At 45.2% G+C, this 21865-nt stretch overlaps 1 protein-coding gene across 1 annotated transcript; it reads left to right on the forward strand.

Moving 5' to 3' along the window:
- Window positions 1-6313: 6313 nt before the first annotated feature.
- On the forward strand, window positions 6314-7682 carry LOC307206141 (uncharacterized protein). The gene is made up of 2 exons (XM_079958928.1): window positions 6314-6887; window positions 7637-7682. The coding sequence occupies exons 1-2, from the start codon at window positions 6322-6324 to the stop codon at window positions 7638-7640; spliced, it is 570 nt and encodes a 189-aa protein (XP_079815054.1). The 5' UTR covers window positions 6314-6321; the 3' UTR covers window positions 7641-7682.
- The last annotated feature ends 14183 nt before the right edge of the window (window positions 7683-21865 follow it).

Below are 21865 nucleotides of genomic sequence, written 5' to 3' on the forward strand. Positions count from 1 at the left end.
CACGTGTTCCGGGCGCATGGGCTGCCGCGGGCCATCCTGTCCGACAGGGGGCGCCAGTTTATTTCCAATTTTTGGCAGAAGCTCCTAGGTATCCTGCGCGTCAAGATCAACCTAGCGTCGGCAAGACATCCACAAACCAACGGCCAGGCCGAGAGGGTCAACGCGATCATGCAGCAGTACCTGAGATGTTATGCAAATCAGCGACCCACAGCTTGGGTGGACTACCTACCGATGGCGGAGTTTGCCTACAACAACACGAAGCATGCGTCGACGGGGGTGACGCCGTTCTTCGCGAACAATGGACGTCATCCCAGGACCTTCCCGGGGTTCGTAGCACCAAGAGAGGGGGAGCCGCAAGAGGCCGACCAGTTCGCTGCAGAACTACAAGAGGTGCACGAGGAGCTGCGGAGACATTTGGAGCTAGCCAAACAAGCATATAAGGTGCAGGCAGACAAAGGCAGAAGAGTGGGAGAGGACATCCAGGTGGGGGACTGGGTGTGGTTAGCGGCCCAGGCGATGCCAACCAAGTCGTTGGCCAAGAAGAAGCTAGGGCACAGGCAGCTAGGACCATACCAGGTGGAGGCTAAGATCAACCCCGTGGCTTTTCGACTGGCCCTCCCCGAAGGTTCCAGAGTCCACCCGGTTTTTCATAGGTCGGTGCTCACTCCCTACAAGGCCCCGCACAGGTTTCAGGAGTCTGAAACAGTACCGCAGCCACGCACAGAGTCACCTAGGAGGGAGGGATCGCCTAGGGTCGAACCACTCAACGAGGTCACAGAGATCCTGGACTCGAGATGGGGGGAAGAGGGAATAGAATACTTTCTAGTCAGAGAGGGTGCACCAGTCAGTGCCAGTGGGTGGGTGCCGGACTACGCTTTAGACGAACCTCTTTTAAAGGACGAGTTCCATGCCCTTTTCCCACATAGACCCATGCCAGCCGAGTACTTCGATGACTGGCTCTTTACCCCCACATGTTCAGGCAGCACTTTCCACGGCTTTTCTTCAGCCGAGGAAAGAACGCCGAACTCAAACTCGCCCAGGGGATCGTGTTCGGGGGTGGACACAGAGCCCTCTTATTGGTGGGATGAGCAACCAGAGGAAGCCTGGCGCAAGAAATGGCTGAAGGGGCCTTGGCCGGCAGCACCAGACGAAGTAGCAATGGAAGAGGGAACTGCGAACATTTTGGGTGAAGAACCCGAATTCGAACACACGTACACCGAGCTGCCAGCAGAGGTCATGGACGTAGCCGAACTGTATCCTGCATCTACCTCCGAGGAGCTGCAGTTCCCACAACCCGCACCCGATGGGGGGGAGGGGGGAAGGGGGGGCTTCGAGGGGGGGATGGATGTCAGGGGTTCAGGGAGAGAGGCGCAGAGGAGGGAGGAGACCGAGAGTGAGGGAGAAGGATTCCAGCCTGACGAGGAAGAGGACGACAATGACCCGAGATGGTCCATGAGTCCGTCCAGTGAATCGGAGGATTCCCAAAAGGGAGCCCCCCTGGTCAAGCCAAGGGGAGCCCAAGGGGGAAGCAGTCAGGAGCAGGGGAACGTAGGGGGAACCGCCAGTGGGAGTTGGAGGTCGAGACCTGCTTCTCCACCGGAACGGAGTGAAGAGGGTGGAGTTACCAGTGTGTCGGGAGGAACAGAACAAGGAGCAGAGGGGGGAAGGAGATCGGGGCAAGACGTCCTGCCGGAAGGGGCGGAAAGCAGTACCGGGAGCAGTGTGGCTGTTGAAAGGAAGGTCAGGAGCAACGTACGCGCGCCAAGTTCAAATGTGGAGGCGCGCGGAAGTGGGGAGAGCTCTGGGGAGGAGCCTGGTGCTAAAGCACGAAGGAGGGGGCAGCAGGCAGGAGAAGACTCAGCCTCTGGGGAGTCCCGGAAAGAGGGAACACAGGGGGGCAGGAAGACCCTGCGGAAAAGGAAGGAGAGGAAAAGGTGGAGCAGCACAAGCCTCTTAAATTGGTGCAGGGGAGGGACGGACTCAGAGGGGACTTCTAACATCTAAGGGTGACAGATGTGGAGCCACGGAGTTTGGATGTAATGACGACAATGATCTTCAATAAAACCTTTTGTATATAACTTGGACTGGACTTTGGTCTCTTGTGAGCTGGGACCCAGGGTGGCTCTGACATACATATATACCTAAAGTAAAGGTAAAGGTACCCCTGCCCGTACAGGCCAGTCTTGACAGACTCTGGGGTTGTGCGCCCATCTCACTTAAGAGGCCAGGGGCCAGCGCTGTCCGGAGACACTTCCGGGTCACGTGGCCAGCGTGACATCGCTGCTCTGGCGAGCCAGAGCCGCACACGGAAACGCCATTTACCTTCCCGCTGGTAAGCGGTCCCTATTTATCTACTTGCACCCGGAGGTGCTTTCGAACTGCTAGGTTGGCAGGCGCTGGGACCGAGCAGCGGGAGCGCACCCCGCCACAGGGATTCGAACCGCCGACCTTTCGATCGGCAAGTCCTAGGCGCTGAGGCTTTAATCCACAGCGCCACCTGCGTCCCGTACATATATACCTAGGTAAAGGTAAAGGGACCCCCGACCATTAGGTCCAGTCGTGGCCGACTCTGGGGTTGTGGCACTCATCTCGCTTTATTGGCCGAGGGAGCCAGCGTACAGCTTATGGGTCATGGGGCCAGCATGACTAAGCCGCTTCTGGCGAACCAGAGCAGCGCACAGAAATGCCGTTTACCTTCCTGCCGGAGCAGTACCTATTTATCTATTTGCACTTTGACGTGCTTTCGAACTGCTAGGTTGGCAGGAGCAGGGACCGAGCAACAGGAGCTCACCCCGTTGCAGGGATTCGAGCTGCCGACCTTCCAATCAGCAAGTCCTAGGCTCTGTGGTTTAACCCACAGCACCACCCGCATCCCACATAGGTGTTACCAAAATGTATACCTACTGTTTCACTAAAGGATTTCACCTAAGATTAAGAGTCTCATGCTCTAACAGCTGATATGGCAAGTCATTTCCGAAGGGGGCTGTTGAAATTCCCTCTTTTAAACAAGCATTAAAGGTACTACAGAAATACTGCAAATTTAATGATCTGCAAACCAAAGGAATCCATTTTCAGGCCAATGCTATACAATCAGAAGAACTAGCAGGGAAAGGTTTTCACAATATAGCCCCATGTGTGGTCTGGGGAGAGGGGGTGTTGCTGGAGAGGCGGTGTGATCCGGGGAGGGTCTGGAGAACCAGGTAAATAGACCTGAAGGTCTACATTTGACTCCAAATCCAAAAGTTGCCTATCCCTGGTTTTCAATCTCTCACACCTGGGAAACCTGAGCTTAAGGTCTGGGAAGTGAAATATATCTCCCTGCACCACGAAACTTTAAAAAGGGTTAAAACCAGAAAGCCTGCGCTTAGCCTATATTTAAATGTTGGAGAATAATTTTTAAGGAGCTGCAAGATGAGAAAAAGCTCTCAGTGGGCATTCTCGCAGCCTGCATGAAAATTTTAATAGCATACTCCTATGCCTATTCCAACACTTCAGAATTCTCATCTCTCTAAAATAATCGCCAGGTGACTGATTATGATTAAAAGGATGCATGTTGTGTGGGTTTGCCCCCCCTCCCTTTCCCTTTTTAAATTGTTATAGAACAAAGCTTCTGAAAGTTGTAAGGCGCACATACACACATACACCAAGAGCGATATCTTCCGTTGTAACTAGAAAACAACGAAGCCACACCTATACAGGAATATCTGTCTTCAAAATAATGGTATGGCTTGGTTTCCACACCGTTGGCGGAATAGAAAAACCCTCTTGCATCATTTGTGACACCACCGGTGTAGAGGCCCAGTGTCAAAGATTTGTAAACCAATTTAAACCCTGCTATATAGCGGGGCTTACCTGGCAAAAGAAGAACATTACTATTGAATATTTAAACATAATGTTTAATGTTTGAACAGGAAAGTTCATCTCCTGCATACTAAACTGCAAGGATGGGTGGCTTAGAAACAGCACAGGGAGGAATAACGAAGAAGAAAAATAGGGTTGGGCAGAAGGTGAAGGGTCCTCACAACGTAAACAATGAGACCCCCAGGGACATTGCGTCGGGGGAACACTGTGAGGCTCAGACTAGATATGGAGGCCCATGATATGTGTTATTTTAAATGAAAAGCAGCCTTTGGGGGTGTGATTGGGACGACACATGGGGCAAGAGGCAGCTTAACTCTTTCATCATAGATTTTTCTTCCAGGGAAAATGCTGGTGGTGGGAGAATTAAGAGACTCCTACTCCTTACTGCTCTTCCAATCTCAGTCACGGTCCTCCGAGGCTACTTTCCATTTACAAAACCCAGAGAAAAGAGACAATGGGTGCTTTTAGACTTCCTGTTTATTGAGCATTGGCCCTGTTTCTTGTTTTGTTGTTGATTTTGCAGCAAGATTAGATGACTTTGGGTATTTAATGAGCATTCGTTGTGATTTGTTTTGAGGGATGCTAGATGATGTTGCGGGACAAAGGAGGCACTGTGGGTTAAACCACAGAACATAGGACTTGCCGATCAGAAGGTCGGCGGTTCGAATCCCCATGATGGGGTGAGCTTCCATTGCTTGGTCCCTGCTCCTGCCAAACTAGCAGTTTGAAACCACATCAAAGTGCAAGTAGATAAATAGGTACTGCTCCGGCGGGAAGGTAAACGGTGTTTCCGTCTGCTGCTTTGGTTTGCCAGAAGTGGCTTAGTCATGCTGGCCACATGACCCGGAAGCTGTACGCCGGCTCCCTCAGCCAGTAAAGCGAGATGAGCGCCACAACCCCAGAGTCGGCCACGACTGGACCTAATGATCAGGGGTCCCTTTACCTTTTAGATTATGTTGCATCAAAGCAAGTATGGCGCCAAACTTTTCAGTACATTTCCCCATCAAGTTCTTTATCACAAAAAAGGCTGGTCTTTGGGGGAATTGTGTTTGCTGTGCAAGACCTCCCCATCAGTTATAACTGCACAAGCAGAATCTTTCAGTACATTTTGAATCCCACCCCAGAATAGTAACAGTCTGGAAATGCCTGTGTGCTTTTCTCTGTGGTGATGCCCTGTCTATGGCAACTAAAAGCATCACTTTTAAAACATGCCTTTGCTTCTGCTGCTGCTTAATGTTTCGCTTCTGAGTGCTGGGCTTTGTGTGTTTGTTTATTTGTGTATTAGGACTAGGGTTAAATTCATGTCTTGAGCAAGTCCTTTGTGGAGGAGGAGGTATAATTTTTTAATAATAATAATAATAATAATAATAATAATAATAATAATAATAGACATCCATGTTGAAAATCAGATGGCAACATCAGATACATTACACTGGTCAATAACAAATTTGTTGTCTGCGTTTTTTCAGCTGATTTAGGATGAATCTGATGCGCTGAATCCAAAAATCACATTGGTTTTGCTCAATCAGGTCAAGTTTTTGAGCTATGGCCACATGTCTTTTTTTACGTTTTTGTTCACATGTACGCTTGTGTGGAGCATTTTAGAAGAAGTTGGTGGGGGTAAAATGCCTTGTCAAATAATTGTTTTGATTGGAAATGATTATTTTAATGACAAGAAGTATTCAGGTCCGGTAGTTCTGGGTGATTATGTCGAAAACGGATCAGTTTGAAGTCATAAAACCTCGAAATCTTCCATAAATTGGTCCCGCAAAGCATAAAGTTGGGGGATCAAAACTAAGTTAATGGGGCAGCCGCCCCACGAAGTATCCTGATCTTCAATCAGCACGTTGTCTTGTAGCTCATTGTGATGAAATTCCAGTGCCTATCTTCGGAGAACTTCCTGACATTAGTGACGAAGATGCCTCCAGTGTTGAAGGACATGAAGAAGAAGAAGTGGTTCTTGAAGATGATGCTCCACATCCATTTTCCCAAAAGGAGTTGAATGATCTAGTTCGCGACCTCAGCTTGTCAAAGGACTCTGCCGAACTGTTGGCATCCAGATTGAAGGAAAAAAAACCTCCTCTCTGACAGTGCTCGCATCAGCTTCTTGCGCAACAGGCATCAAGAGTACCTCCGTTTTTTCTTGGAAGAGAAGGACTTGGTGTACTGTGCAGATATTGCGCAGCTTCTGCTCAAGCTTGGAGTGCCACAGTACGAACCCAAAGATTGGAGACTGTTCATTGACAACAGCAAGCAATCACTGAAATGTGTTCTGCTACACAACGGCAACCAGTTTGCCTCTGTACCCCTGGCTCACTCGAGTACACTGAAGGAGAACTATGAAGCGGTGAAGTATGTGCTGGAGAAAATTGGTTATGATCAGCATAAGTGGTGTATTTGTGATGACCTGAAGATGGTGAACTTTTTGTTGGGACAACCAAGTACCCATGTTTTCTGTGTATGTGGGATAGTAGGGACCGTGCTCAGCATTACACGAAGAAGGACTGGCCTGTGCGGGAGGAATTGGTGCCTTGCAAAGAAAGGAATGTCATCAACGACCCTCTGGTGGACAGAGACAGAATACTCTTCCCACCGCTGCACATCAAGCTCGGCTTAATCAAGCAGTTCACCAAGGCTCTGGACAAGGATGGTGACTGCTTCATTTACTTGTGCCAGGCTTTTCCAGGATTGACCATGGAGAAGTTGAAAGCTGGCATCTTTGACGGTCCTCAGATCCGTCAGCTCATAAGAGATCCAGAGTTCGGAAACTCAATGAACGAAGTGGAACTGGAAGCGTGGAAGGCATTTGTTCTGGTAGTGAAGAACTTTCTTGGCAACAATAAGGCCAGAAACTACGCAGAACTTGTCAACAACATGCTGACTGCTTTCAGAAACCTGGGCTGCAACATGAGCGTCAAGATGCACTACCTATTTTCACATATCGACCGGTTTCCTGAGAACCTGGGTCCAATGAGTGACGAGCAGGGGGAGAGATTCCATCAGGACATGAAAGAGATGGAGACCAGGTAGATTTAGATTTAGATTTAGATAAATTTATTGTCATTGTCCGTATATACACAGTATACACAACAACGAAAATCAAACACCCAAGACCGGATTCACATACACATACACATACACATTTGCACGTATCTCCAACACTCTCATCCTATTCAGACATAATCTATTAAAACATACATAATCCAGAATATAACACAACCTATTAGAAGCATAGCATAACCTAAAACCTATCTCATTCCTTACTACTCACTGCTTGCTATTTCTTACAACTGGTCCTGAGATCATTGTTTAGTGCAATCAGAGCTCTTGGATAGAAACTATTCAGAAGGCGTGTAGTTTGTGTTTTCATTGTCCTATATCTTCTGCCCGAAGGCAACAGTTCAAAGAGGTTGTGAGCAGGATGAGTGGGATCTCTCAGGATATTGTGTGACTTCTTCAAGCTGCGAGACGTGAAGATCTCATCCAGGGTTGGTAGTTGGAGCCCAATAACATTCTGGGCAATTTTAATTATTCTCTGTAAGGCTTTTTTATCCATTCCAGAGCTACTCCCATACCACGATAATATACTATAGGTTAAGACACTCTCAATGGTACTATGATAATAGGACAGAAGTAGGTGCTGGGATAGATTCAATCCTCTGAGCATTCTCAGGAAATACAACCTCCCCTGCACCTTCCTCACAACCATCTAGTCTTCTGTCGTCCCCTTCTCCTTGTGCCTTCCATCTTTCCCAACATCAGGGTAACATCATAGGTAGCAGGGTTGCTGGGACGCAGTCATGATGGCTGACTACTGTTGGACTCTGAAGAGAGAACTCCGTGCTGCTTAGCATTCCAGGAGTTCCAAGAAACAGAAGTTCAAGCCCTGAAGTTTGAAAAATGGTGAAGCAACATGCAATTTACGTGTACTTACCTTTATCAATGCCCACCATTCAGTTTACAGAAAACCTGACCTGATAGAGAGAAACGGATGCCATTTCCTGATTCAGCAGTGCAAAAATACCCTAAATCAGTTGTAGAAATCTAGACAACATTCAAAAAGTAAAAAATTGTTGCCCAGTGTTATTATTGCTATTTTTGCTGTTTTTATTATGCTTTTAGGATGAATTCTCATGTCATGACATACAAATAGACAAAATAATTCAAATAGATTAAAAAAAAACAGCATTAAATTTAAAAATAAGGAGCTAGCATAAAACCAATCGTAAAGATTTGATGGAATTTTAAAAAGTATTGGGTGTATGAGAGTTATTTACTCTATCTATCATCCCATGGACTGCAAGAAGATCAAACCTCTCCATTCTGAAGGAAATCAACCCTGAATGCTCACTGGAAGGACAGATCCTGAAGCTGAGGCTCCAAGACTTTGGCCACCTCTTGAGAAGAGAAGACTCCCTGGAAAAGACCCTGATGTTGGGAAAGATGGAAGGCACAAGGAGAAGGGGACGACAGAAGACTAGATGGTTGGACAGTGTTCTTGAAGCTACCAGCATGAGTTTGACCAAATTGCGGGAGGCAGTGGAAGACAGGAGTTCCTGGCGTGCTCTGGTCCATGGGGTCACGAAGAGTCGGACACGACTAAACGACTAAACAACAGCATCATCTATCTAATCTGTCTATCTATCTAACCATCTATCATCTATCTATCTATCATCTATCTATCTATCTATCTATCTATCTATCTATCTATCTATCATCTATCTATCTATCATCTATCATCTATCATCTATCATCTATCATCTATCATCTATCATCTATCTATCTCTATCTATCATCTATCAGAGCTTGCAGGGCAGCAGCTGAAGAAGGAGCAAAAAGGGTTTTCTGGTGTGTGTGTTTCTTTGTGGCTGATTAGCTGCTCTCCCTGTGCAAGGGTCAGAGGGTGCAGGGTTTCTGTTGAGACAGGTGATGGGAGCTGTGGGAGGAGCTTATCAGAGCTTGCAGGGCAGCAGCGCGCGCCTAGTAGCACGCACAGTTTGATCCATCTTTTAGATTTAGGGGAGCTAGTCTCAAACGTTTGTTGGGGAAGACCTAGGTTTTTTTTGGGGGGGGAGTTATTTGTCCTGTCTTCACGCTTTTTATGATGGAGGACTGCTGTAGCCACCCCCAACGACACGTTCTCAAGATGGAGGGTGAGGGAACAGCTGTAGTCGCCTGCGGTTCCTGCGCAATGTTTGCCATCTTGCCAAAGGTTGCAGGCAGCTTTACCTGCAGCAATTGCATGTTGATTGCCCTCTTAGAAGACAAAGTCCAGCAACTGGAGGAACGTGTAGCTACGCTCCAAAGAATTAGAGAGCTGGAGCTCTTCTTGGAAGCAACAGAGCACACCGTCTCCACCAAGGAGGAGACAGGAGACTCCCCTGAGAAGCAGGCTAGTTCACCAACACAGGAGCCAGATATATGGAGAAACGTGACTCAAAGAAGTAGGAGGCCCAGGGTTCGCTCTGATTGTTTAGAAATACACAATCGCTTTGAGGTCCTCTCCCCTAGCATGGAAGATGAAGAGCAGACTCCATTTGAGGATCTCTCCCTCATTACAGTCGATCAGGTATATGAAGACGAGCAGCAAAGTCAGTCCTCGGGGAATGTGCAGGCATCCTTGGAACGGACAGCTCACGGAAGAACCCCGACCAAACCTAAGAGGAGGCGTGTAGTGGTGATAGGGGATTCCCTACTGAGGGGAACAGAAGCAGTGATCTGTGGGCCTGACAAGATGTCTTGGGAAGTGTGCTGTCTCCCCGGGGCTAAGATCCAAGATGTAACTGAATGACTGCAAGGAATCATAAAACCCACTGACAAATACCCCTTCCTCTTGGTTCATGTGGGAACCAATGACACTGCAAGCAATAGCCTCCAGAAGATCAAAAGAGACTAGGAGGCTCTGGGCAGGAAATTGAAGCAATAAAATGCACAAATTGTCATCTCATCATGGAGGGATACAATCTATTTCAGAGAAACAGACCAGACAAGAAAGGAGGAGGAGTGGCATTATATGTCAGGGATGTGTATACCTGTGAAGAGATCCAAGATTTAGAACCTCAAAGCCAAAGTGAGAGCATTTGGGTCAAAATTAAGGGAGAGAAGAATAACAGTGACCTCATTGTGGGAGTTTACTATACATCCCCAAGCCAAACGGAGGACATAGATGATGCCTTCCTGGAACAGATGGCCAAGCATGCAAAAGGAAGGGAGATAGTAGTAATGGGGGACTTCAATTACCCGGATATTTGTTGGATGTCAAACTCAACCAAGAGCATAAGGTCAAACAGATTCCTCACTGGCCTTGCAGACAACTTCATTGTCCAGAAAGTGGGAGAAGCAACAAGAGGAACAGCCATTTTAGATCTGGTCCTAACCAATGTTGATGACCTGGTTAGTGGGGTAGAAGTGGAAGGATCATTAGGTGCAAGTGATCATGCTCTTCTGAAGTTTACTATACAGCGGAAAGGAGCAGCCAAGCATACTAGGACTCAATTTCTTGACTTTAAGAAAGCCGACTTCATAAAACTTAGGGAAGTGCTGGGTGATATCCCATGGACAGTAATACTAAAAGGAAAGGGAGTTCATGATGGCTGGGAGTTTGTTAAGAGGGAGATAGTAAAAGCACAACTTCAGGCAATACCAATGAGGCGGAAATATGGAAGGTGCCTAAAGAAGCCAGGGTGGCTATCTAAAGAACTTTTAACTAAGTTAAGATTAAAAAAGGATGTGTACAAAAAATGGAAAAGGGGGGAAACCACCAAAGAGGAATTCAAACAAATAGCCAGCACGTGTAGACACAAAGTCAGAAAAGCTAAAGCACAGAATGAACTCAGGCTTGCTAGAGAGGTTAAAAGCAACAAAAAGGGTTTTTATGGGTATGTTCGTAGCAAAAGGAAGAACAAAGAAACAGTGGGGTCACTCAGAGGAGAAGATGATGAAATGCAAACAGGGGACACAGAAAGGGCTGAACTCCTCAATGCCTTCTTTGCCTCAGTCTTCTCCGATAAAGAAAACAATGCCCGACCTGAAGAATTTGGAGCAAATGATTCAGCAGAGGAAACACAGCCCAGAATAACTAAGGAGATAGTACAAGAATACTTGGCTAGTTTAGATGTATTCAAGTCTCCAGGGCCAGATGAACTGCATCCAAGAGTATTAAAAGAACTGGCAGATGTGATCTCAGAACCACTGGCAGTCATCTTTGAGAATTCCTGGAGAACAGGTGAAGTCCCAGCAGACTGGAGGAGGGCAAATGTTGCCCCTATTTTCAAAAAGGGGAAAAGAGAGGATCCAAATAATTACCGCCCAGTCAGTCTGACATCAATACCAGGGAAGATTCTGGAGCAGATCATTAAGCAAACAGTCTGTGAGCACCTAGAAAGGAATGCTGTGATCACCAATAGTCAGCATGGATTTCTGAAAAATTAGTCATGTCAGACTAACCTAATCTCGTTTTTTGACAGAATTACAAGCCTGGTAGATGAAGGCAACGCAGTGGATGTAGCCTACCTTGATTTCAGCAAGGCATTTGACAAGGTGCCCCATGATATTCTTGTAAAGAAGCTGGTAAAATGCGGACTTGACTATGCTACCACTCAGTGGATTTGTAACTGGCTGACTGATCGAACCCAAAGGGTGCTCATCAATGGTTCCTCTTCATCCTGGAGAAGAGTGACTAGTGGGGTGCCACAGGGTTCTGTCTTGGGCCCGGTCTTATTCAACATCTTTATCAACGACTTGGATGATGGACTCAAGGGCATCCTGATCAAATTTGCAGATGACACCAAACTGGGAGGGGTGGCTAACACCCCAGAGGACAGGATCACACTTCAAAATGACCTTGACAGATTAGAGAACTAGGCCAAAACAAACAAGATGAATTTTAACAGGGAGAAATGTAAAATATTGCACTTGGGCAAAAAAAATGAGAGGCACAAATACAAGGTGGGTGACACCTGGCTTGAGAGCAGTACATGTGAAAAGGATCTAGGAGTCTTGGTTGACCACAAACTTGACATGAGCCAACAGTGTGATGCGGCAGCTAAAAAAACCAATGCAATTCTGGGCTGCATCAATAGGAGTATAGCATCTAGATCAAGGGAAGTAATAGTGCCACTGTATTCTGCTCTGGTCAGACCTCACCTGGAGTACTGTGTCCAGTTCTGGGCACCACAGTTCAAGAAGGACACTGACAAACTGGAACGTGTCCAGAGGAGGGCAACCAAAATGGTCAAAGGCCTGGAAACGATGCCTTATGAGGAACGGCTAAGGGAGCTGGGCATGTTTAGCCTGGAGAAGAGGAGGTTAAGGGGTGATATGATAGCCATGTTCAAATATATAAAAGGATGTCACATAGAGGAGGGAGAAAGGATGTTTTCTGCTGCTCCAGAGAAGCGGACACGGAGCAATGGTTCCAAACTACAAGAAAGAAGATTCCATCTAAACATTAGGAAGAACTTCCTGACAGTAAGAGCTGTTTGACAGCGGAATTTGCTGCCAAGGAGTGTGGTGGAGTCTCCTTCTTTGGAGGTCTTTAAGCAGAGGCTTGACAACCATATGTCAGGAGTGCTCTGATGGTGTTTCCTGCTTGGCAGGGGGTTGGACTCGATGGCCCTTGTGGTCTCTTCCAACTCTATGATTCTATGATTCTATCTATCATCTATCATCTATCATCTATCTATCTATCTATCTATTTATCTATCTATCTATCTATCTATCTATCTATCTATCATCTATCTATCTATCTATCTATCTATCTATCTATCTATCTATCATCTATCTATCTATCATCTATCTATCTATCATCTATCTATTTGCTTATGACTCTGAAACCATTTGCCCAAAGTAGGGATAAAAATATATAGCAGCAACACCTCAGAAATAAGAATTTCTCCTTACATTTAATCCTTTGCTATATTTTGCAATGGGCTCTGTTGGAGACTAGATATATTAGGCTTGATCACTGATCCTTTGAATCATTATAATAGTTTGTTCTTAAGATAGCCTTCTTTTAAATGCAATGCCTGTCAGTCAGGTGCCCTCAAACATTTCAGATTTAACATGACAGTTTCATTTCACAGGGATCCATGCAAATACAAATGGAAACCTCAATTCCTATCCCTTTTCATCCACTGAAACTAACTGGTTTTTCTCTCATTTGTAAGCCCAAACAATCCCCCGGTTTTTGTCAAAGTCAGCCATGCTCCAAACTGGGTTCCAGGTTTATTTGAAAGTGTTAGAGATTTTTCACAATCCCCGCACTGCATTTTACTTTCTCTCCCTTTTCAGCCCTCATGTAGGTATCCATGCTGCTTTGCAACCATGTGGATTTCCATAGTATTATTGTGTAACAGGACGTCCCTATTTTCATTGGAGAAATGTTGGAGGGTTTGCTGGTGGGCCACCAGAAATGGCTTTGGTGGGCATTGTGTTAGGATATTCCGTTCCAGCTTAAGGAACAGGCATGATTGTTGTATGTCACATGTGTGATGGCCTGGGAATCTGATTCAGAATCTGAATCTGAGGAGTCCCAGCCTGCACAGGAGTCCCCGCCTCCAGGGGTGGCTGAGCCGGGGCAGGGGCTTGAATCTGAAGGGCCTGCACCTGTGCCGGATCCTCAGGAGCAGACACCAGATGTATCCACTCTGGCTCCGGAGGTGATTGAGGGCCCATTGCCTACAGGTGCGCCTCTCCCAGCCCTGTCAGGGGAAGGTGAAGCTGCCCCTGGGTCCAATAACCCTCCAGCCTTTCCTGAGCTGCAGAGGCTCAGGGCAGAGAGGCGGAGGGAACTAAGTTCTCTGAGGAGGAGTGCTCGCCTTAAGGCCAGGAGAGGCGGGTCACCTGTGGGCTGGGACTGCCCCTGGCCTCAGAGGAAATAAAAGCCAGTCAGCCCAGTCCCAGGTTGTGGGAGCAACGTCATTGGAAACCTATTTCTGCCAGCACCCAGACCTGTCCTTCCATGCCCGGCTTCTTGCTTTGGACCCCGCTTCGCCCTTGATGGACAGTCTCCAGACCCTGGACCCAGGACCGGACTCTGACCACGTCTCACGGTAACCTCCCCCCGGGACCAGCACAACATGCCTGTTTACACTCCAGCACAGCTTGCTGGGAACTTCCGTTTGTGTATAGCTTTTGTTTTTGCTGCTTTGCTTTGGACACGAAGGAGATCAGACATGTTTCCTTTTTGTCCTGATGTACGCTGAATGTGCGCTGAATGTACGCTGAATGGGACGCGGGTGACACTGTGGGTTAAACCACAGAGCCTAGGACTTGCCGATCAGAAGGTCCATGGTTCGAATCCCTGTGACGGGGTGAGCTCCCATTGCTCGATCCCTGCTCCTGCCAAACTAGCAGTTTGAAAGCACGTCAAAGTGCAAATAGATAAATAGGTACCGCTTCAGCGGGAAGATAAACGGCGTTTCTGTGCGCTGCTCTGGTTTGCTAGAAGCGGCTTAGATGCTGGCCACATGACCCGGAAGCTGTATGCCGGCTCCCTTGGCCAATAAAGCGAGATGAGCACCACAACCCCAGAGTCGGCCACGACTGGACCTAATGGTCAGGGGTCCCTTTACCTTTACCTTAAATATGCTCACACAGCCTCTCCTGCCACTTTTGTTTGTGCAGCATTTACTCTGCTGAGTAGCGTGTCCTAGCTTGTGAAGTTCAGGTTGCTGGTTCATGCTGCACCAAGGACTGGAGTTCGCCTGGCACACCGGCCGGTGGGCTGGAGCCAGCTGGGGGCCTGCCAATTGCCTCCGTTTCCTTGGTCGCTTGCCAACACACTGGTTCCCCACCCCTGTTTTAGCTGCATATGCCAAGGATTCAGGTTGAACCTGGAACTCTACTGCCAGAGGATTGTTTTCCCACTGAGTTGTTACGGCTGAAGGCTGTACAATGAATGTCAACTGGAGCAAGGATTTGCACCTCCTACCTATTCCCGGTGCATTAGTCTCCGCCCTGCCTGGATAGCTAATACACCATTCTGATGAGAAACTGGGGGAGATATTGTTGCCAGTCTTTCCACCTCATTGCCATTTTAAAGGAGATGGGTTTCCTCTCCAGGATGTACTGTCTGGTTTGAAGCTTGAATACCCAGCCCAAACAGCTTACTATACCATCTATCTGTGCATAAGCAACACATTTCTAATTATATGCAAACACCATGCAAACTATTCAGAGCTGAGTTGAAAAGAAACCAATCATACCCTACTTAACCTTGCTGCTGTGGAGAGCTGAGTTACAAATGAAGTGAAATGAATATAAAAATTATGTTTTGCTCAGTTGTGTTGTGGCTAAGAATTAATACTGATATGCAAATTTCTCCATTTATAGCTCCACTGAAGAAAAGGTGCTTATCGAGGATTGAACGACAAAGGGGGAAGGAAAGGGACACATGCTCCTCTCAAAATGGAGGGCTGGCAAGAATGGCTTCTTCTTTCCCCTAAAATTGGCACTTGGGCTGAGAGTTCCTGGCAGCAGAACTTTCTGGCCAGGAGGTTCTGGTGAGTAAAATAAACCAAGAATAAGCAGTGATAAAGAGCAATGGAACTAGATGAAGGAAAGCAGGATGAGACCTAGGAATTCAAGCCAATGCTTCCCACCTGAGCATCAAACCCACTGGGAAATGCTGTCTATATAAACATGTGGTAAAGGTAAAGGTAAAGGACCCCTGACAGTTAAGTCCAGTGCGTATGACTCTGGGGTTGCAGAGCTCATCTCGCTTTACTGGCTGAGGGAGCCGACATTTGTCCGCAGACAGTTTTTACAGGTCATGTGGCCAGCATGACTAAGCCGCTTCTGGCGAAACTAGAGCAGTGCATGGAAACACCATTTACCTTCCTGCTGGAGCGGTACCTATTTATCTACTTGCACTTTTACATGCTTTCGAACTGCTAGGTTGGCAGGAGCTGGGACAGAGCAATGGGAGCTCACCCCGTCACGGGGATTCGAACCGCCGACCTTCCGATCGGCAAGCCCTAGGTTCTGTGGTTTAACCCACAGCGCCACCACGTCCCACAGAATCTGGTTAGGATTAGGATCCAGACTAAGTTCGTTGCAATTGGCGCCTATTGAAATACACAGGAGAGGTCATGGCTGATTAGTGTCGTTGATTTCAATGGAACCTAATTTCAACCGACTTAGTCTAGATCCAACCTCTGTGACTAACCAAAGGCTATTTGGCTCTTAAACCATGCAGGCTGGGGTTTTTTAATTGAGTTTTTGCACACAGATTAATATCAGGTTTAATTCCAATCCTCTACCTTAAAATCGAGATTATTTACAGATTAATCTTCACCTGATTCATGTTTACTTACACCTTCTCAGAGCGTACTAATTGACATTGTGCAGATGATAATGCATATTAGGAAAAGCTTAGCACTTTGAGATGAGCAGTAATAGGTGAAAATTGCTACCGTGCAGGTCTCAAATAGCCCTACAAGTTGACTGGAGACCTAAACAGGAGCTTGTCCTCTAAATGGCTGCAACATTTTGCGGCAGCTTCCTGCTTGTAATAGATAAATTAGACAAATCCGTGTTGGAGGAGGCTTACACAAAGTTGTGAATTTGGTGCGTAAGACCTATTTCTTTGACCAACTATAAAGCCATTCTGGCAAAATCATTCCTAGAATATCATCCCAGGTTTGATGGCAGAGATTAGGAATGCAGAACCAACATATCTTCCCACCTGCTGACTGTGGGAAGTGATCCATTGTCATGCAAAATAACGGCTCAAGCAAGTCAGATGTGAGCCGAAGAGAGGTTTCTTTCCTTCCAATTTCCTTAGAGTCATAAATGAAGACCTTTCCCAAAGGTAACATTACACAAAATCATTGTGTATGTGCTAGATAAGCGTTGCTTTTCTGAGTGGCTTTGTAGACAGCCAGAGCATTTATTTTTAAGAGCATTTTGCCTTATTCCTGCAGGACGGATGGCTAAGCAGTATATTGCTGTCTTCATAGATAATGGGTATACTTTGATCAGGAATCCTGGGAAATGTAGTTTGTTTGAGGTGGTGACCTCACAGAGCTGTGAATCACAGCGCCCTTAAGAAACTACACTTCCCAATATTCTCCATGACCGCTACAGTGGTATAAGAGTGCTTTAAATGTATTGCATAGGTTTGACCTAACTTTCCACATGGCCCTCTCACGAACATTTTCCTCTCAACTGGGTTTACCTGAAGGAGTGGGGGAGAGCTGGTTGGGTGGAGAGAAAATTGATACACAGCCAGGGTAGATAATCTGCAGTGAATCAGACTAGGATGTGGGAGACCGGAGTTCAAATCCCCACTAAGGCACAAAGCTTTCTGGGTGACTTTGGGCCAGTCACAGTCCTTGAGCTCCTAGGAGAATAGGTGGGATAGAAATGCAATCAATCGATAAATGTTCTATGAGGAAAACATTGAGTTGAGAAACTTGCATCCCCCCCCCAAAAAAAAATGTTCAGTTCTACCTTGCTGTTTGGTGAACATGATGGTTCACAGAAACAAGGTCCTTACACAGCATGTTGCAAGCTATTTGGTCTTCTATTGGCGGGCTGATCTAAGGGGGCTTCCATTGTGCCCTTTTCCCATTGGTCCAGTGGAGTTGTTGTTACGTTTTTTGGGCTTTTTTAAAAAAAGAAGAGAATTGAGTTGAATTAGGAGGCAGCTGGAGAGGCACTTGTCTGATAATACGAGGAATATAATTAACATTTTAGAAAAATTACAAGTGAAGAGTAACACCAAAGCAGTTCTGATATTTGTGGACGTGGAGAAAGCCTTTGACAATGTTTCTTGGAGTTTTATGAAGAAAAATTTACAAGGAATGGGGGTAGGCCAAGGTTTTGAAAACGGTATATGTCAGGGAACTGCCATCGGAGCCAAGGGTGGTGGTAAGGCTCCCCAATGATGCTGGAGAGGGAACCAGCAAGGAGAGAGGGAGAGCTTCCGCTGGGGAAGGAAATAGACGTGACGCCAGGGAGGAAGGGGAGGCTGAGGGAGCTTCGGAGAGAAGGCTCAGGGACTGTTCCAGCGAGACCAGCGGGGAGAGCACAGGACCTCCCCTTGGGACGCCCACTCTGCGCAGAAAGCTTCCGCGCAGGGAAGCTAGGCAGCGACTTGGTGTCAAAGAACTTTTATGTTGGAGGAAATTCAGGAAACGCCCACTGACGGATTCTGCCAGTGATTGAGACAGTCACGGAATACTGACTGTCCAGTCAGGGGAAAGTTTTAACCAAACTACTCAGCTTGGAGCAGTTTGCGCCTTACGCACAAGCAACCCCAAACCCCATTACAGTATAGGTGCAATTTATTCAGAACAAAAAGCTAAACTAATTGTGAACAATGTACAGTAGTTACAGAAGAGTTTAAGATTGAGAAAGGAACACGACAAGGGTGCCCAATCTCTCCATTGCTTTTTATATCGGTGCTGGAGGTTTTGCTAAATATGATTAGAAAGGACCAATTGGTTAAAGGTATACAAGTCGGAGCTAAACAGTACAAACTGAAAGCATTTGCTGATGATTTGGTATTGACATTACAGGAGCCAGAATCTAGCACTAAAAGAGTATTGGAATTGATTCAAGAATTTGGTCAGGTTGCTGGATTTAAGTTGAATAAGCTGAAAACCAAGGTCTTAGAGAAAAATTTAACAGTGATTGAGAGAGAGAGGTTTCAGAAGGAGACAGGATTAACATTGGTTAAGAAGGTGAAATACCTAGGGGTTAACATGACTGCTAAGAATGTGAATTTATTTAAAGATAATTATGAAAAATGTTGGACGGAAGTGAAAAAGGATTTAGAAATATGGTCAAGTCTGAAGTTATCATTGCTAGGCCGAATTGCTGTGATAAAGATGAATGTGTTGCCAAGGATGTTATTTTTGTTTCAAACATTGCAAATTTTGGACAAAGTGGACTGTTTCAAGAAGTGGCAGAAAGATATCTCTAGATTTGTCTGGCAGGGCAAGAAGCCTCGAATAAAATTTAGGATATTAACTGATGCTAAAGAAAGAGGTGGATTTGCCCTGCCAGACCTTAGGCTTTATTATGAATCAGCTGCATTTTGTTGGCTGAAAGAATGGCTGCTTCCTGAAAACACGGACATTTTGGACTTGGAAGTTTTTAATAATGTTTTTGGATGGCATGCATACTTGTGGTATGATAAGGTCAAAGCACATAAAGCGTTTAAAAATCATATTGTCAGGAAAGCACTGTTTAATGTCTGGATAAGATATAAGGAATTGCTTGAAAACAAAACTCCAAGGTGGTTGTCACCAATGGAAGCGAAGGCTCAGAAAAAGCTCAATATGGAGGCCAAATGGCCGAAATATTGGGAAATTTTGGAACAAGAAGGAGACAGATTAAAACTGCAGAGTTTTGAAAAACTAAAAAACAAAGTGCGAGATTGGCTTCATTATTATCAAATAATGGAGGCTTACAATTTGGATAAGAAAATTGGTTTTCAGGTGGAAAAATCAAAACTGGAAATAGAACTGTTAGAACTTAAAACTAAGAATTTGTCAAGAATGTATAACTTGCTGTTGAAATGGAACACTCAGGATGAAACGGTTAAATCTGCTATGATTAAATGGGCACAAGATGTTGGACATAATATTATGATGGCTGACTGGGAATAGTTATGGACCACAGGTATGAAGTTTACGGCATGTAATGCCTTAAGAGAGAATATAATGAAAATGATATACAGGTGGTACATGACCCCAGTCAAGCTTGCAAAAATCTATCATTTGCCCGATAATAAATGTTGGAAATGTAAAGAGACGGAAGGTACATTCTTTCACCTTTGGTGGACATGCCCAAGGATTAAGACTTTCTGGGAGATGATTTATAACGAAATGAAAAAGGTATTTAAATATACCTTTCAGAAGAAACCAGAGGCCTTTCTCCTGGGCATGGTCGGCCAATTGGTGTCAAAGAAGGACAGAAATTTCTTTATGTATGCAACAACAGCAGCAAGGATACTCATCGCGAAGTATTGGAAGACACAAGATTTACCCACCCGGGAAGAATGGCAGATGAAAGTGATGGACTATATGGAGCTGGCAGAAATGACTGGCAGAATCCGAGACCAAGGAGAAGAGTCGGTGGAAGAAGATTGAAAGAAATTTAAAGTTTATTTACAGAAACATTGTAAAATTAAGGAATGTTAGAAGGATGTTGGAATGAAGTTATGTGGTTTTAGCAGAAATGATATAAAGGATTAAGTAAAAATGGATTGTTAATTGGTGAAAGAAGAGAATGTAAAATTACAGTATGTTAAGATAAATTATTAGGATAAAAACAAAGATGGAAAGGATTTGCCGAAATATCTAATTGAACTAGAATACAAAAAAGGGAGGTGTGAGGAGGTCAAGGAAACAAGCAGATGAAAAATAAGTTATGGGAAGGTTTGATTTGCTTTTTGTTTGTATTTTTCTGTGTTTTTTTTTCTTTTTTTCTTGTTTTGTCTGTTTGTATCTACTGTGATGTATTGTTTTGTTTTTTCTTGCCTAATTTAGTGTTTTCTTTTTGTAACTTTTAAAACTGGAATAAATATTTATTGTTCCCAAAACTCTCTATCTAAACTATGATAAAACAAAAATTGTGGTATTTACTAGAGCTCGCCACACATTTAGATGGTCTCTAGATGAACACAAAATTGAACAATGTCTCCTCTTTAAATACCTCGGTATCACTTTCCAAGCTACATCTAGCTGGTCTGCCCACTTCAAGACTGTAGCCCTTCTAACACGTAGAACAACTGGTGCTCTGCTCAGCTTTTTTTATTCGAGGGGTGGGCAACTGGTGACCCCGGCACTAAAAACTTTTGTTGGAAAAGTGATTCCACAGATGTTATACGGAGTAGAACTCTGGGGATGGAATCAGAAGCTGTTAGAACGGCTTGAAACCTTCCAAAATTTCTATCTCAGAAGAATTCTAGGCCTCCCTCAGAGTACTCCAGCAGCTCTCCTAAGAGTGGAAGTAGGACTACCTTCTGTGTCTGCTAGGGCCCATTTAAGATTCTTGCGTTTTTTCATCAACCTTATAGATGCCCCGAACACCCTATTGGCTAAACAAGCCTTTGTATCATTACAACATAATACCACTTGGCATAAAAGTCTATTAGACATTTTATCCAGATACAACTTACCAGAGTTTAATACTCTCAAATTGTGGAGCCCTGATAAAGTTCGGGAATGGATCTTTGAAAAAGACGCCTCTTTGGACTCCACCAAGATAAAAAACTCTGGGTTTTCCTACTGGTTCCCACGAGTAAAAGCAGTCAAAATCTGTGCCAACTACTTGGTGGAGATCACTGATCCCACCTTCGGAGAGCTTTCACCATGGCACGGTTTCAAACATTGCCAACTGCTTATCTGACCGGTAGATACACAAAAACCCCAGTTGAACATCGTTTATGTCCTTGCCTTATGAAAATTAAAGAGGATCTTACACATTATTTTCTCTATTGCCCCATTTACTCGGGCTTTAGAGACGCATTGCTGCAAATTATACCCATCTCTATAACCAGTCCTGAAGATAGAGTAAAATTTTTGTTAGTTGATGCAAACCCACGCATTACCCATGTGGTAGCGGTCTTTGTGATGAAGGCCATGAAAGCCAGGGAAAGATTTATGAACGACAATGTAAAGACCCCTTCATCGTCTGTTTAACTCGCTGTTCGTTTTCCCTCCTTTTCTACTTTGTGGGAAGAAGGTTTTGTTGGCATAGTATGTAATGAATTTTAATATTTTTAACTACTGATTTTAATGTTGATTTTTGTGCACAGGCATGGTCCTCACAATAAACGGATTTGAATTGATTTGAATAAATATTATTTTTAAAAAAATGAATTAGGAGGCAACTTCCCCTGCTACAAACCCTATGCTCTTCTAAGCCCATTATCATCATCATCATCAATCATCATCACCATTATTTAAAATTTTATATTGCCCTATACCCATAGATCTCAGGGTGGTTCACAACATAAAATTACAATTTAAAAAATGCAAAAAATATA

The sequence above is a fragment of the Podarcis cretensis genome (assembly GCF_951804945.1).
Source record: "Podarcis cretensis genome assembly, chromosome: 17".
Lineage (NCBI taxonomy): Eukaryota > Metazoa > Chordata > Lepidosauria > Squamata > Lacertidae > Podarcis > Podarcis cretensis.

Bases quoted from the DNA above. Each gene is read 5' to 3' on its own strand.
- LOC307206141 (XM_079958928.1), top strand. From the start codon at position 6,322: ATGTGGGATAGTAGGGACCGTGCTCAGCATTACACGAAGAAGGACTGG.